The sequence below is a fragment of the Bufo gargarizans genome, chromosome 3 (assembly GCF_014858855.1).
Source record: "Bufo gargarizans isolate SCDJY-AF-19 chromosome 3, ASM1485885v1, whole genome shotgun sequence".
In the NCBI taxonomy this organism is placed as follows: domain Eukaryota; kingdom Metazoa; phylum Chordata; class Amphibia; order Anura; family Bufonidae; genus Bufo; species Bufo gargarizans.
Window position 1 is genome coordinate 276,335,297 of NC_058082.1, and position 16,449 is coordinate 276,351,745.

At 40.9% G+C, this 16,449-nt stretch overlaps 1 protein-coding gene across 1 annotated transcript in view; it reads left to right on the forward strand.

Annotated features, from left to right (window-relative positions):
* The window catches only part of LOC122933375 (multidrug and toxin extrusion protein 2-like), a 305,472-nt gene that overhangs the window by 235,656 nt on the left and 53,367 nt on the right, over nt 1-16,449 (forward strand). The window contains exon 12 of the mRNA XM_044288336.1: nt 12,297-12,405. Within this exon, the coding sequence (XP_044144271.1) occupies nt 12,297-12,405 (109 nt within the window). The remainder of the gene's footprint in view (nt 1-12,296; nt 12,406-16,449) is intronic.

The following is a 16,449-nucleotide window of genomic DNA, read 5'->3' on the forward strand; positions in this document are numbered from 1 at the left end:
TACATACTTGGCAACAGTCCCAATTTTGCCAGGACAATCCTGTGAACCAACCTTCAAAAGGTGGTGGGCTTGCATACAAAGTGCCTGTCTTGGGATGTTTCTGGATGGCCTGAGGTATGGGGCTTAAATGTCCCAACCTTTACTTGTTACATTTTGGTAAGTAAATATGTATAGAAAGGCGTAATCAATCCAGCTACCAAGCTAGGATGCATAAAAGCATAGAGGAAACCTGCAGAAAAGAATCAGCAGAAAGCATAAAACAGCATGTATTATAACATTTGCATAACACTGAGCACATGTCCAAAATGTCTGCTTATACATAAGACTGCATACCTATCTAACAGTCAGAACGGCTCCCTAAGTAACACTACAACCAACTGAACAGCTCTGCATAACATACTGTCCCTGAAACAAAGATATATGTCACTCACCCGATATACCGGTACTTGCACAAAAATTGTGGAGTTTAACGCCTTAAGGACACAGCCTTATTTCACCTTAAGGACCAGGCCATTTTTTGCAAATCTGACCAGTGTCACTTTAAGTGGTGATAACTTTAAAACGCTTTGACTTATCCAGGCCATTCTGAGATTGTTTTTTCCTCACATATTGTACTTCATGACACTTGTAAAATGAAGTCAAAGAAATTCATTTTTATTTATAAAAAAATGCCAAATTTAGCAAAAATTTGTAAAAAATAGCAAATTTCCAAGTTTCAATTTCTCTACTTCTATAATACATAGTAATACCTCCAAAAATAGCTATTACTTTACATTCCCCATATGTCTACTTCATGTTTGGATCATTTTGGGAATGACATTTTTGGGGGGGGGATGTTACAAAGCTTAGAAATTTTGAAGCAAATCTTAAAATTTTTCAGAAATGTTCAAAAACCTAATTTTTAGGGACCAGTTCAGGTCTGAAGTCACTTTGCGAGGCTTACATAATAGAAACCACCCAAAAATGACCCCATTCTAGAAACTACACCCCTCAAGGTATTCAAAACTGATTTTACAAACTGTTAACCCTTTAGGTGTTCCACAAGAATTAATGAAAAATAGAGATATAATTTCAAAATTTCACTTTTTGGGCAGATTTTCCATTTTAATAATTTTTTTCAGTTACAAAGCAAGGGTTAACAGCCAAACCAAACTCAATATTTATGGCCCTGATTCTGTAGTTTACAGAAACACTCCATATGTGGTCGTAAACCGCTGTACAGGCACACGGCAGGGCGCAGAAGGAAGGAATGCCATACGGTTTTTGGAAGGCAGGTTTTGCTGGACTGTTTTTTTTTTACACCATGTCCCATTTGAAGCCCCCTTGATGCACCCCTAGAGTAGAAACTCCATAAAAGTGACCCCATCTAAGAAACTACACCCCTCAAGGTATTCAAAACTGATTTTACAAACGTCGTTAACACTTTAGGTGTTCCACAAGAATTAATTGAAAATAAAGATACAATTTTAAAATTTCACTTTTTTGGCAGATTTTCCATTTTATTTATTTTTTTACTTTTACAAAGCAAGGTTTAACAGCCAAACAAAACTTAATATTTATGGCCCTGATTCTGTAGTTTACAGAAATACCCCATATGTGGTCGTAAACTACTGTACAGGGACACGGCAGGGCGCAGAAGGAAAAGGAATGCCATACGGTTTTTGGAAGGCAGATTTTGCTAGACAGTTTTTTTTTACACCATATCCCATTTGAAGTTCCCCATATGCAACCCTAGAGTAGAAACTCTATAAATGTACCCCATCTAAGAAACTACACCCCTCAAGGTATTCAAAACTGATTTTACAAACGTCATTAACCCTTTAGGTGTTCCACAAGAGTTATTGGCAAATGGAGATGAAATTTCAGAATTTAAATTTTTGGGCAAATTTTCCATTTTAATCCATTTTTTCCAGTAACAAAGCAAGGGTTAACAGCCAAACAAAGCTCAATATTGATTGCCCAGATTCTGTAGTTTACAGAAATACCCCATATGTGGTCGTAAACTACTGTACGGGGACACGGCAGGGCGCAGAAGGAAAGGAATGCCATACTGTTTTTGGAAGGCAGATTTTGCTGGACTGTTTTCTTTTACACCATGTCCCAGAGTAGAAACTCCCAAAAAGTGACCACATTTTAGAAACTACGGGATAGGGTGGAAGTTTTTTTGGTACTAGTTTAGGGTACATATGATTTTTGATTGCTCTATATTACACTTTTTGTGAGGCAAGATAATAAGAAATAGCTGTTTTGGCACCGTTTTTATTTTTTGTTATTTACAACATTCGTCTGACAGGTTAGATCATGTGGTATTTTTATAGACCAGGTTATCACGGACGCGGCGATACCTAATATGTATACTTTTTTTATTTATGTAAGTTTTACACAATGATTTCATTTTTGAAGCAAAAAAAATCATGTTTTAGTGTTTCCATAGTCTGAGAGACATAATTTATTTAGTTTTTGGGTGAATATCTTGGGTAGGGTATGGTTTTTGTGGGATGAGATGACGGTTTAATTGGCACTATTTTGGGCTGCGTGTGACTTTGCGATCGCTTGCTATTACACTTTTTGTGATGTAAGGTGACAAAAAATGGTTTATTTAGCACAGTTTTTATTTTTTACGGTGTTTATCTGAGGGGTTAGGTCATGTGATATTTTTATAGAGCCGGTCAATACGGATGCGGCGATACCTAATATGTATACTTTTTTTAAATTTATGTACGTTTTACACAATGATTTCATTTTTGAAACAAAAAAAATGATGTTTTAGTGTCTCCATATTCTGAGCCATAGTTTTTTTAGTTTTTGGGCGATTGTCTCAGGTAGGGGCTCATTTTTTGCGGGATGGGGTGGCGGTTAGATTGGTACTATTTTGGTGGGCAAACGCCTATTTGATCGCTTGCTGTTGTACTTTTTGTGATGTAAGGTGACAAAAAAATGGTTTATTTAGCACCGTTTTTATTTTTTACGGTGTTCATCTGAGGGGTTAGGTCATGTGATATGTTTATAGAGACGGTCGATACGGACGCAGCGATACCTAATATGTATACTTTTTTCCCTATTTTTTACCAATTTATTTTTAACTTTATTTGGGGAAAATGACGTTTTTGTTTATTTTTACTTGAAACTTAATTTTTTTGGGGAAAACTTGATTTTTTTCAACTTTTGTTTTTCAATTTTTTTTGTCACTTTGGGACTTGAACTTTTGGGGGTCTAATCCTTTACAATGCATTCCAATACTTCTGTATTGGAATGCATTGGCTGTATGAGTAATACTGTGTGTATTACTCACACAGCTTCCAGGGCCTGTGATATCCAGGGGGCTGGATCTCACAGGCACGTCACAGGAAGGCAGCGCGATGCCTTCCTTAGACATCAAGCTGCCTTCCATGCCATCGGGTTCCCCCTACAGTCGCATGGGGACCCGATGGCACCGCCCTCCGTAATAAGTAAAAGCCGCAAACCGGAGGTCTGAATTGACCTGCTGTTTGCGGCGATCGTCGACATGAGGTGGTCACGGGACCCGTCCCCCCCCCGGGCATTTAGCTGAGGTGCCTGCTCAATGATTTGAGCAGGCACCGGCTTTCGATCACCGCCCGCTGCGCGGCGGTGATCGGAAATACACAGGGCATACCTGTGTCCTGAAAAGGTTAAGAAGGAGAACTGCATGGAACAGCTCTGCTGATGTCCTGTAGTCTGTATGTAGACTGGAGACTGGGCTTCTCCTTCCCAGAATGCCTAACACCTCCCACAAAGCAATAATTTTTAACAAGAAAACAAGGTGCAATACATTTTTACCACCGCTAGATGGTGCTGTTACCTAACTAATAACTACAGTAATACAGAAATTGCAGCAGAAAGAATTAGAAATGAAATAGACGTAAACTGAAATGAATCTCCCTCTGCTGGAGGCAGAAGAATTTTATTAACGCATCTTAAAACCGAAAGCAGAGCAACAACATGTTTCGGATCTATACACACTGATCCTTATGCATGACTAAGCGAAGTATATATAGCTGTAGAAAAAAACTATGCTGGTGCCCACAGGTGTGCACACTCAATAAAACAATTGGTATTGGTATTACTTAATTTAAAAAAATGCACAAACAGCAAATATTTAGGTCAGGTTCAGATATGCACTTTGAACTCCAGCAGTCTGTTCCAATGGAGGAACAAACTGCTGGAATTCATTGTATTTGGTGTACATGCCAGCTCCCGGCCAGACAAAAAATGCTAGAGGCAGCAATATCCCATTACAGTGAATGGGGATCCGGCGATGCACGGTGGTATCCGAATATACCACTTGCTTGCGAGATGGCAGTGTAATCAAGAGAAAGTAGCACTCACTAATTGGAAGGGGTACCAGTTGTTGGACCCCACCGATCAGATATTGATTACCCATCCTGAGGATAGATCATCTACAAGCAGAGCCCTTGTAGCACTCGGTGGATATTCTGCTGGAGTAGGGTTCCCACCCCTTTAACAATAAATACAAAGACTCCAGCTAAGTCGTATTTGATGCAACTTGTTTATTTTGCGTATAAAGATGGTTGCTGCGGCGAAGTGACGTTTCGGCAACTCCGTGCCTTCATCAGACTGCAGCCAAAAAATAATAAGTACATATAGTATCTCTATCATTAAACATGACAGCGGATATATAATGCATGTTTGTATACGCATGATAAATTTACAAACGAATAAATCAAAAGAAAGAGCGGAATTTCAGACATACAAATTAAGGAGATAACGAAAATAATAATAATACTAATACGTTAGTATGAATGCTGGAGTTCAAGGTTAATAAACTTCTTGTGGTAAGGACACAGTCATTAGTCAAAAACGAACTGTTATGGTAAGTTAAGGAAATTGCCAGTTCAGTGACTACTGCCAGTGTTATCTGTTGCTATCAATGGTAATGCATTCCTATCAGTATGGCTCTCAGTTAATTGCAGATATAATGATGAAGGTCCAATGTTCCAGGAACAACTTACCTAATGCCGCTGGTGGGAGAAGGAGTCACGTTGGTGTAGACGCAGTAGGGAATATAACATGCGGTGATAGCGCTAGAAGATAGAGGCGCCATATCTGTGGTCTTCTAAGGTAGGTATTTAAATACCCCCACGCAATCCGGCATTTGGCGCGCTTCCGTGAACCGGAACCATCTTTATACGCAAAATAAACAAGTTGCATCAAATACGACTTAGCTGGAGGATAGATCATCAATATATATTGCTGAACAACTCCTTTAACTCATATTTTTCATTCAAACAATAGGGGATATTCCTTATGGTTTGAATAAAAAATATGAGTTAATGTTACAGTATTAATCACTATCAATACTCCATCGCCAGGGGCGTAACTACCATAGCGGCAGACCATGTGACTGCTATGGAGACCAGGGCAAGAGGGGACCCAGTTTGGACCATAATCTCTTCTACTGGGGGTGAAAACTTGGTCACGACTCTACCCTCTAAAGCAGGGGTGCACAACCTGCGGCCCCCAGAGCCATGGTTTGCAGGCCCCCGTGCTGCTGGGCAGAAACACAGGTGATCAGCTGTGTTTCTGCTCAGAGGGCCGCACAGCGGATGGATCACAGGTTTTGCTCCTGCACTGTAGCAGGAGCGGAAAGGGTCCCCGACTTTTAGTGAGAGAGGGAAGCCAAGGAGAAGACAGAAGCGCTTTATCAGCACTTCTGCCGTCTCCACTTTGAGCGTTCTGCAATGTGGACCCGGCGATAGTGTCATACACTAACAGGCAATGCATTACAATACAGATGAAAGAGACGCTGTGAGGCAATTCTCTCTGCAAAACTCACTCCAACCATTTATTTGCCTTGCTTGCCAATCAATGGTTGGGTTATGTTTAGTGAGTAGGTAATCCTCTTAAGACGAAACATGACATATCCTCTACATGAGCATCACCCACAGTCAAACGGATATTGTGAACTATGCCCTTTAACGATCGTTGAGAAAGTGGAGCGGAATCGATAGCAAAAACAGGTATATCCTTTTCCAAAGTGCATACCTGGAAACCATGCGTTATTGCAAATTGATTATCAATGAGATTGACAGCTGCTCCACTATTTACAAAAATCTCACAAACAATGTTATTGCTGTCTAGCGCCACCCTGGCAGGTAGGAGAAAACGGGAACTACAAGTAAATGGCAAACCTTCAATTTCCGCGTCAACCTTGCCAATAGTAGCAAATGGAAAGTTTTTAGAGGGTTTTTACTTTTTGTTTTTCTTTTATTACCCTCAGAAAACTCCATGAATATCATAGAGGGGCAAACATTAGCCAAATGATTTATACCCCCACAACAGGAACAAACCCTCCTCTGAGAGCTGAATCCTCGACTCTCAGAGGCAAGCAAACCCAGCTGTATGGCCTCCTCCTCAGAGGGGATTGAGACTGACTGAGACCCCTGCGCACTGAATGAGACAGCCCCACTGTCCTTGGACTGAATATGACAGGAAGGAGTAGTCTCCTCTCTCTCTCTAAGACGCCTGTCAATACAAACAGCTAGAGACATGGCAGATTCTAACGAGGCTGGTCTCTCATGAAAAGCAAATGCATCTTTCTATCTTTCCAAAAGACCATGGCAAAATTGACTTCGGAGTGCAGCATCATTCCAACCAGTATCAGCTGCCCATCTCCGAAATTCTGAACAATATATCTCTGCGGACTACCCTGGCATAAAAGACGCCATTTAGATTCAGCCAGAGCAATACGATCCGGTCATCATATATCTGCCCCAGGGATACAAAAAATTCATCCACCGATCGGAGGGGCCGTGCCCCAATCGGCATCGAAAAGGCCCAAGACTGAGTGTTATCCCTGAGCAGCGAGATGATGATCCCCACCCTCTGCTCTTCATCACCAAAGGAATGGGGAAGTAGGCAAAAATGGAGTTTGCAAGCCTCTCTAAAGCAAACAAAATTCTCACTACCCCCGGAGAACGTAACCGGAAGCAAGATCTTAGGCTTGGAACAAACTCCATGAACGCCAGCAGAACCGGTCACCTGAAACTGAGACACAGTTTTACGGAGATCTGCTACCTCCAGCGAAAGAACCTGCATGCGGTCAATCAAGGATGAAACCGGATCCATGCTTAAGACGGTTATGGCTGTTTATAATGTCACGGATGGTGTTGCAGAAAGCTGGAACTTATAAATAAACATCCGACTGGCTTGATCCCAAACTAAGGAGCATATGGGTAAGCCCTATAAAACCCCTAGAGCTCTCCCTGACTGCTATGCCCATGCAAAGGTCTTTATGGTAGACGATTGCATGTCCACGTACCTCATAATATGTGACACCTGAAAACCCTATAATAGTGAGGGAGCACGACCACCGGCTCCCTGCACTTAATACGGACGAAGTCAGGGTCACCTAGAATCAAGCCAGCAAGGAAACACAAATAAAGGAAACAGACGTATCTGATGAATCAGCAGAAGCAGCCTTCAGCAGTGAACACAATCCAAGAAGAAGTATAAACCGCAAAGTGAGGCAGTATGGGAGGGAATATAAAGGGAGACGATTAGTGTAAATAGGTGACAGCTGGGAGAAGGAAAGGAGATGACAAAGTGAAACCAAAACAAAGAACTTCATGCAGGTAGAGAAGAACATCTAACAGACCTTCTCATAGAAGTGGCGGTGACAATACCCCTACCAACGTTAGTCGAGTGCGACCAGATACCAGACGAAAGGGAAGAGATTCCCACTCCAGAAGCTGCATATCACATTTAAGGCACTTTGTTGATGAGATTCCTGCAATGGACAATAGTGCTGAAATCTTAGTCTTGTTAAGAAGGGACATTCTCAGAGTACATAAAGTACGCGATCAGTACGATGGGCCTGACAATGCCCCTTATGCACAGAGACTTGACTTAGGCTGGGTAATAGTGGGCGATGAATGCTTGGACAGGATGTGTACACCATCCGAGATCCACTTACGTGTTGGGAAACGGACATGCATCCCATTTCAAACAGTGCTCTCACCATTATGAAGTAAAGGAGAAGCTTTTTGACATCATACAAGTACCTGATGTTACTCCTGCCCTTTGTGATGACAACCTAGGTACCACAGTGTTTTTGTACTACAAGTGAGGACAACAAAATAGCCTTGTCAGTTGAAGAATTCATCAAAATAATGGATAAGGAATCCTTTCTGGATGAGTCTAACAGCTGGGTTGCACCATTACCTTTTCGTGCTACAAGGGCTAAACTCCAAACCAATCATGAACAGGCTTTATCCAGATTCAACTCACTTCAACGAACACTAAGGAACAGGCCTGAAATGAAGGACCATTTCATCGCCTTTATGAAAAGGAACGTAGACAATGATCACGCCGAACCAGCGCCACCACTTCAAAGACACGAGGATTGCTGGTATCTGCCTTTCTTCGGAGTGTATCATCCACGTAAGCCAAAACAAATCAGGATAGTATTTGATTCCAGTGCCAAGCATCAAGGTGTATCCCTAAACAATGTTCTTCTCACTGGCCTGAATCTAACCAACAACCTTGTAGGCGCACTTATGAGATTTAGAAGAGAACCAGTTGCCATAACTGCTGATATTGAACAGATGTTTCATTGCTTCATTGTACGTGAAGACCATAGGAACTTCCTAAGGTTTCTGTGGCACCGTAACAACAACATGGACAATGAGATTATTGAATACCGCATCAAAGTACATGTTTTCGGAAATAGTCTCTCACCGGCTGTTGCAACATACGGTTTACGTAGGACTGCCATTGATGGAGAAAAGGAGTATGGCGCGGACACTCGACACTTCGTTGAGAGAGACTTTTATGTTGACGATGGAATTAAGTCTTTACCTACAGATAAAGAAGCCATATACCTGCTCCAAAGGACACAAGGTATGCTTTCTGAGGCTAACCTCAGAATACACAAAATTGCCTCAAATAGTGTTGCTCTCATGAAAGCCTTTCAACCTGGCGAACATGCCACAGGGTTTAAGGACTTAAATCTGGGAATGGACATACCACCTATACAGAGAAGTCTGGGCCTACGGTGGGACTTATTAAAGGACACTTCCAGCTTTCAAGTCAGCTCTACAGACAAGCCATTTATCAAGTATGGTGTTCTGTCAGTGGTAAACAGCCTATACGATCCAATCAGATTTGTGGCTCCCATAACCATACAAGGTAAAGCCTTACTTAGACAGCTTTCAGAGTCTATTAGAGATTGGGATGCTCCACTGCCATCTGATAAGCTTTCAAAGTGGGAGTCCTAGAAGCAATCTCTACACGCCTTAGATGGAATCCATATACCACGCTGCTATACCTCAGCCTCCCTTGTTATGAGCCGGAGAAAAGAGCTTCACATCTTCTCAGACGCATCTATTGAGACCATAGCAGCTGTTGCCTACCTCAAGGTGAGAGACTCTTCTAATCCAACCCACATAGGGTTTCTGTTTGGGAAAGCTAAGTTAGCACCTAAGCCTGAGCACAAAATTCCTAGGCTTGAACTTTGTGGGACTGTGCTAGCTGTAGAAATCGCAGATTTCATATTACGCGAGCTCGACATTCAGATAGATGACACCAAAGTCTACACAGACAGTAAGGTTGTTCTGGGCTACAACCAGACTGAACGTTTCTATGTCTACATCAGCAAATCTAAACCAGAACAATGGCATTATGTCCCATTTGAAATTAATCCTGCAGATCATGCTACTAGGCCAGTGTCTGCAAGTGTATTTGCAAATTCTTTCTTGTTAACAGGTCCTGAATTCCTGCTGGATCACACAGAAGAGACCACGGCTGACGTCTTCGGTCTTCTGGAACCTGACAAGGATCCAGAGAATCCAACTATCCTTACCCCAGCTACCCTGCTTACCCAGAAGCTTGGGTTCGTTCCGGTTCCACCTGGGGACTTTAAAGACGGAAATCTGTGCTTTTATCAATGGAAGCGAGTACAAAACCTTGCCAACCGCTTCTGGAATCGTTGGAAGATGGAGTATCTTTCCACTCTGCAAGGACACAGGAAACTGCAACAACAGTACCTTAACATATGAGTTGGAGATCTTGTTCTGTTCAAGGACCAGCAAGCCGAAATAATCGAGTGGCCTATGGGACTTATTGTTAAGAGCGTTCCTAGTGATGATGGTAAGGTACGCAAAGTGGAGGTGAAAGTTGCAAGACAAGGGACTGTAAAGACTTTCATAAGGCCTATCACGGAACTTATTCTGCTCTTGCCCTTTGGAGAACAAACTTATTGCCTAGGCTGCTGAATCCTACCTGAAACTTCAAGCAAGAAGTGTTTGAACTTTAATTATACACTTGAAGCCTTACATTTTAGTTGTTGCATTATATGCCTGTTCTCTTTATGTTTTTTTCAGGTCCTTTGACATCAAGCAAATTGCACTGTTGTTTATTTGCAATTAAATAACTATGGTTATGGTTTAAATAGTGACATTTTCAATGCCAGACGGGGAGTGTGCTGCTACGCAGTTAAAATCTATATAGTTTATTTCATTAAACCATTCAAATATTCTATATTTAGTTATATGCTCCCATCTAGTGGCCATTTTTGGTATTGCACTTGTTTTTCTGTTCCTGATATATGTAATTCATTTCATTGCACCACCCCTTCTGTGTACCTCACTTCCTGTTTCTTCATACTGCTCCAGGGATTTGCACAGGTACACATGTATTCTCACGTAAGCTTACAAAAGCATCATCTTTTGACCGCACAATACAGGAATCTGTTCTGCTGTACTGTTATCTGGCTTACAGAATAAAGCAACTTATACGGATGAACTCGGTGTTGGTGAGTTCAAGCTATCTGATAAGGATTGTCCGCAGTGATTATATCTGCTTATACAGGCCAGGCATAGATATCTCACTAGGGATAAATCGCTATTACAACAATCTGAGTCAGAATAACGGATCTGTTTTCTATTGTGCCAGATTGTGTCAGTGAAAACAGATCTGTCCCCATTGACTTACATTGTGTGCCAGGATGGATCCGTTTGGCTCAGTTTCATCAGACGGACACCAAAACGCTGCAAGCAGCGTTTTGGTGTCCGTCTCCAAAGCGGAATTGAGACTGAACTGATGCAAACTGATGCATTCTGAGTGGATCCTTTTCCATTCAGAATACATTAGAATGCAAACTGATCCATTTTGGACCGCTTGTGAGAGCCCTGAACGGATCTCACAAACGGAAAGCCAAAACGCAAGTGTGAAAGTAGACAGGCACAACAAGTGGCAGCAGACATGGACTATGTTCGATGTCTAAATCATCAGTCTTAGCAAATGTTCTCTTATGATGGAGACCTAAATGACAGCCTGCATGCTGCTGACAGTAGTCACAAGGTAATAGTGGGGACCTCATATTGTTTTATTAATTGATTCTCTAGGGAAAAATAATAAGTCGTTTAATGCAGTCTATGCAATACTTTATTATAAGCCTTGGTTAAAAATAATTTCGTCCTATAAATCTTTTTTTTTGTTTACATTGTCAAGTCCAATATAGTTTTATGTAATGCAGTGTTTGTATTGCAGAACCTTAAAGTGTTTGTTCCTTAATTAAATGTTTTATTCATTTCATAGATCATACAAGTGATTATGGCACCACCTGGTATTTAATGTGTATAACAATGTGCACATCCCTTTACTGAGCTGAGTGCTGGTGGCCATGCATGCCAGGACTCTAGATAGTGATCCTCAGCTAATAGAAACTTTGGGGCACATTTATTAAGACCGGCGTTTTAGATGCCAGTCTGAACAAAGCCCCATAGCTGGCGCTAGCCTCTCCATAACGCCAGTTCTAAATGTAAGACAGCTTTCAGCAGGATACTGTTACACATCATACTACCGGTCTATGTAGCAAGAGGAGGAGTCCACAGGCTGATTCCACTGCTCCTCCTACACAGACCAGCAATGCAATGTGTGAGGGCATATCATGCTGCTTCTGGGGCGTGTTGGCAGCTTAGAGGAATGGAGAAGCAGGGAGTAGATGGCTCCCTGCTTCACCATTAGAATCATCGGGGAGTGGGACATGCTTCAGCCGTTACAGGACTACCGGACAGCCACTGAAATCCGGGACTGTCCCTCAGGATCAGAGATGGTTGGAAGGTATGTACTGTATATGTGTGATCAGCAGCACCCATCTCACTAGATGGATCTGCACATTGCTGTACACTTTGACCACCATGAGGCGCCATAACTCTTTTCTGGATTGTTTTTGAACAGCATGTAAGGGGCAAATATGCTTCACTTTAATGGTGGGATAGCTTCTTTAATTACATGGTATTACTTTTCTCTAACAGTTATCAGTAGGTTTGAGTGCAGCTGCAAGTGTCAGGGTAGGAAACGGATTAGGAGCTGGAAAAGCAGAGGAAGCAAAGAAATCCAGCAAAGTTGTGCTTTGTATTGGAGGTAAGTTATTTTTGATTTTAAAGTGATATTCTAGCATCCAATACCAAATGTGAGGCATCGTTCACTTTTCTGTTTTTCACTGACGTGTGCTCTTCACAGTTTCCACGTACAGAACACACTCTTATTTGTTTTAATGTGTCTGTTCACACATCAGTATTTTATTACTGACCGTGGGGCAGTAAAAAAATTATGGAGACATGCACTATTTTTGTCCATAATGTGGACCAAACACGGCAATTGAAGTCTATGGGTCCATGAAAATGTCACAGCAAAGCAAGAATCGCATCCGTGTTGCGTCCGTGCTGAATCAGTTTTTCACTGACCACTGATAGGAGACCCTTTTGAAATTAATTTTCAGCTGAACAGTGTCTGTGTAATACAGATCACACACGGACCAAACACAGATCCATAAAATGGTTGTCTCACTTCAGCAAATGTAGACAAAGTTAATATAAACCACTTGTAATGGACATCTTCATGGATAAAACACACTGAATTTTTCACGGATGTGAAATGGACAGAGAAATGTGAACAAGGCCAAAGGAAAAATAAAATTTTAAAATATAAAGGTGAAAGTTAAAAAATTGTAAATATAAAAAAAACAATACTTGCTGAATATTTGGAAAACGTAGGCTAAAATATTGCTGTGGAGGATGGAAGGAAGGCACCCCAATAAATGCATCCAGCCTGTTATATATTTCTGCCTCTTAAATAACTGATGCTATACTTTTCCATTTCTGACTTATTTTTAGTTTAAAATCCCAGCCCTGGGTATTTTTCCTGGTTTGTTGCATTAATAATTATGTGGGGTTTATGCAATTTGATGCCTACTAAGGATAAGCAAATAGATTTGAAACAAGTAATGAGACGAAAGTCAATAGACTGGGCTCTAATGGGTTCAAATGGGTCTGGAAAGGAAAAGGTAGCTAATGAATCGAGAAATTGGAGGAAGCCTGATGATATGGGGTTGTTTCACAGCAAAGGCATTGGATACTTGACCAGGATTGATGGTGGTCTCAATGCTGAGCTATATGTGAGTATCCTAGAAGAAGAGTTACTTTGTACACTCAAGTACTTATGAGTATGAAAAGGAGGACATAGTGTTCCAGTAGGACAATGACCTGAGGCATATATCAAGATTAGCGAAGAAATGGTTCAATGACAATAAAGTAGAGGTGTTGGATTGGCCCCCACAGTCCCCAGACCTCAACCCAATCCAACACTTGTAGGTAAAGTTGAAGAAAAGCTGTATTCGTACCGAAGTGAGTCGACCAGTATGCATCAACATTAGAAATGTGTAGAAGAGACCTGGGAACAGATTTTGGTCAAGACATGCTTGAATCTGATCAAAAGCATGCCTATTTTTGTATTTTCAAAATCTAGACGGATTCAGTCAGTGTTGAAAGCCAAAGGTGGATTTACAAAATGCTAACAAAATAATAGAAATTAAAGCTTAGAATTTTAGGAGCAAAACAGTAACACAGTAATGCAGTTACTTGACAAGGATCTGCATAACTAACCATATGTTAGAGACGTTCAAGTCCAATTTATATATGAGATGGCAAAGATTATCTTCTATAAAATGATGGTAGTCTCACTTTCGAAGCTGTAGTGGATGGTGAGATATGGAGCCTGAAAGTCAAAAGTTCAAAACATTGTTACCCTTCTGCTCTTCGGTGTATATGAGTTATCTGGGGGATAGTCTCTCTCATTATGGAGAGCGCCTGGAATGCATAGTACATGTGTGGAGCATTGTAGGCCAGGAAATGCGCCAGGTATGCATGAGGAGTATCGTAAGCCAGTCATTGCCTGGCCTACAATACTCTGCACACTCTGTACTATGCCTACCTAGGTGCTCTCTGTAATGAGAAGGAGTACCTTCCAATTTTATAACATAAATTTAAATGATTTGAAAATAAATAAGCTTACGCAGGCCAAGTGAATAAATATAAAAATAAAAAAAAGACAAATTACATAAGATGGTGTTCCTCAATGAAGTTTCAATTAACTGTCTTTGTTCACCAGGTTTATACCTTTCAGCCCCTCCTCCTAAGGATGTTCAGTGTGCAGCATGCCTGTCTCTGAGATAATCACTCTGGAATCTGGCCTTCTCAGCACAATGGGGGTTGGGGGTTTTGTGTATGTTATCTATCACTAACTCACTACATTACAAGGAATATCATTACACAGAATATAGAAGGGGATATAATAATTAAAGGGGAAAGAACCAACCAATACTTAATTATGTATGTAAAATACCCATACAACACACTCCACCCCTGGTTCTTCTACTTTAATTCTTTTCTACCTATCCCAAATATAGTAACATAACAGCATGAACTATTCTAATAACATAACATAAATCCTAGTTGTTTAACAGAAAAGCAATTTGCAACCATTGTAATTCACTTAAAAAACTAAATTATAAAATCTGTGTGTGTTGGTCTAACAAGCGTCTTTCACAGAGGTCCTCTTCACTTCTGATCTTCTTGAATCCTAAACTTACAAAGTCTCTAGTGCTGTAAAACATGAGGATCTTGATTTTGGAATCCTTCTTTTGTCACAAATATCAAAGTCACTTCTCCATTTCTTGGTGTTCTGTGCTCCATACTGCCTAGCCCTTGTGCCACAACACCTTTACACCTTTGTCTATGACAGTCTCTTATCTCACTCTCTTCCCCCTCCTTTTTCTGTGTTGTATGAGGGAATTGCAGGTGTAATCACAATCCTAAATGCAGGATTCAGAGCCTCTGATCAGAGGGTGTAGGACAGTTCATAACCTTGGCTGTGGGAAGAGCTTTGACACCGGGGGCCTCCTCCCCTCAAAAGTCTGCAGATCATTGTACAAAGTCATCAGCCATGCTGGTTTGTTGGTTACTGCAGGGAGTCTTGGGCAAGCAATTAACTTTCGTGGTCCACCCTTGACAGACGTAGTGTGAGAAGCAAGGTTTTTTCAGCATGGCAGACCACTGGTTAAAGCTGTTTCTTGTTGGGTGGCAGGCCACCATAAGCTATATCTTACCACACCTGGTCATTAATTTGGGCAGCCCCTGGGCACTGATGAGTTTGTGAATACTGGCTCTGCTAAACAGCTGATACAGCTTGCACTTAGGGAAGATGGTATTGGAGACAGACAAACATACAGTTCCATTTATTTTAGCAGATGTAATAAATTCAATTCAGTAAGCTCAGTCCATAGATTTAAACTCAGTCTTGGATAATTCAGTCTATGGCAGGATGAGCCACTGGGGTGAATTTGGTTTTCTCTCCAACAATGTATCAGAGGGATTGACCAAAACAAAAAACAAAATTCCTTATAACTTTTGTTGGGCCAGCACTGTATTTGAAAACCTTATGGAAATATAGAGGTCCTCTGCCAAAGAAAATAAACTTTGCTAAATCCTAAGCCTAGTGTAATTGTTTCTATGTTAAGTAATAATCTTGACTCACTAAATCAACAACTGTAATTAATATTTTCTATGGCTTTTATCACTAGATAAGATTGTTTCATTGTGAAACCCAAAAACATAAGTTTGTTGTAATATGTCAATTGTGGGAATCTTATTCAATCTAAACCATTTAAACAATAACAACAGTTTTAATCCTATGCCTTCCCAACAATAAAAGACAGCACCATTAACCCCTTCAGGACCTTGCAATTTTTCACCTTAAGGACCAGGCAGCAATTTAACATGTGTCACTTTATGTGGTAATAACTTTGGAACGCTTTTACTTATCTAAGCCATTCTGAGACGGTTTTCTCGGGACACATTGTACTTCATGATTCCATTCAGAATGCATTAGGGCAAAACTGATCAGTTTTGGACAGCTTGTGAGAGCCCTGAACGGATCTCACAAATGGAAAGCCAAATTTGTTAGGAAACATTCTTTCCTGTATATTTACTTGTATACATATATGCCAAAAATTACAAGGAAGAGGCACTCCGATACAACCTGTATATCACATAAAGGAAGGGCCTCATTCACATTGTGGTACAATTGTTCAGGTAGTGGGACTCCTACACTCATAAAGCCTATGCAGTA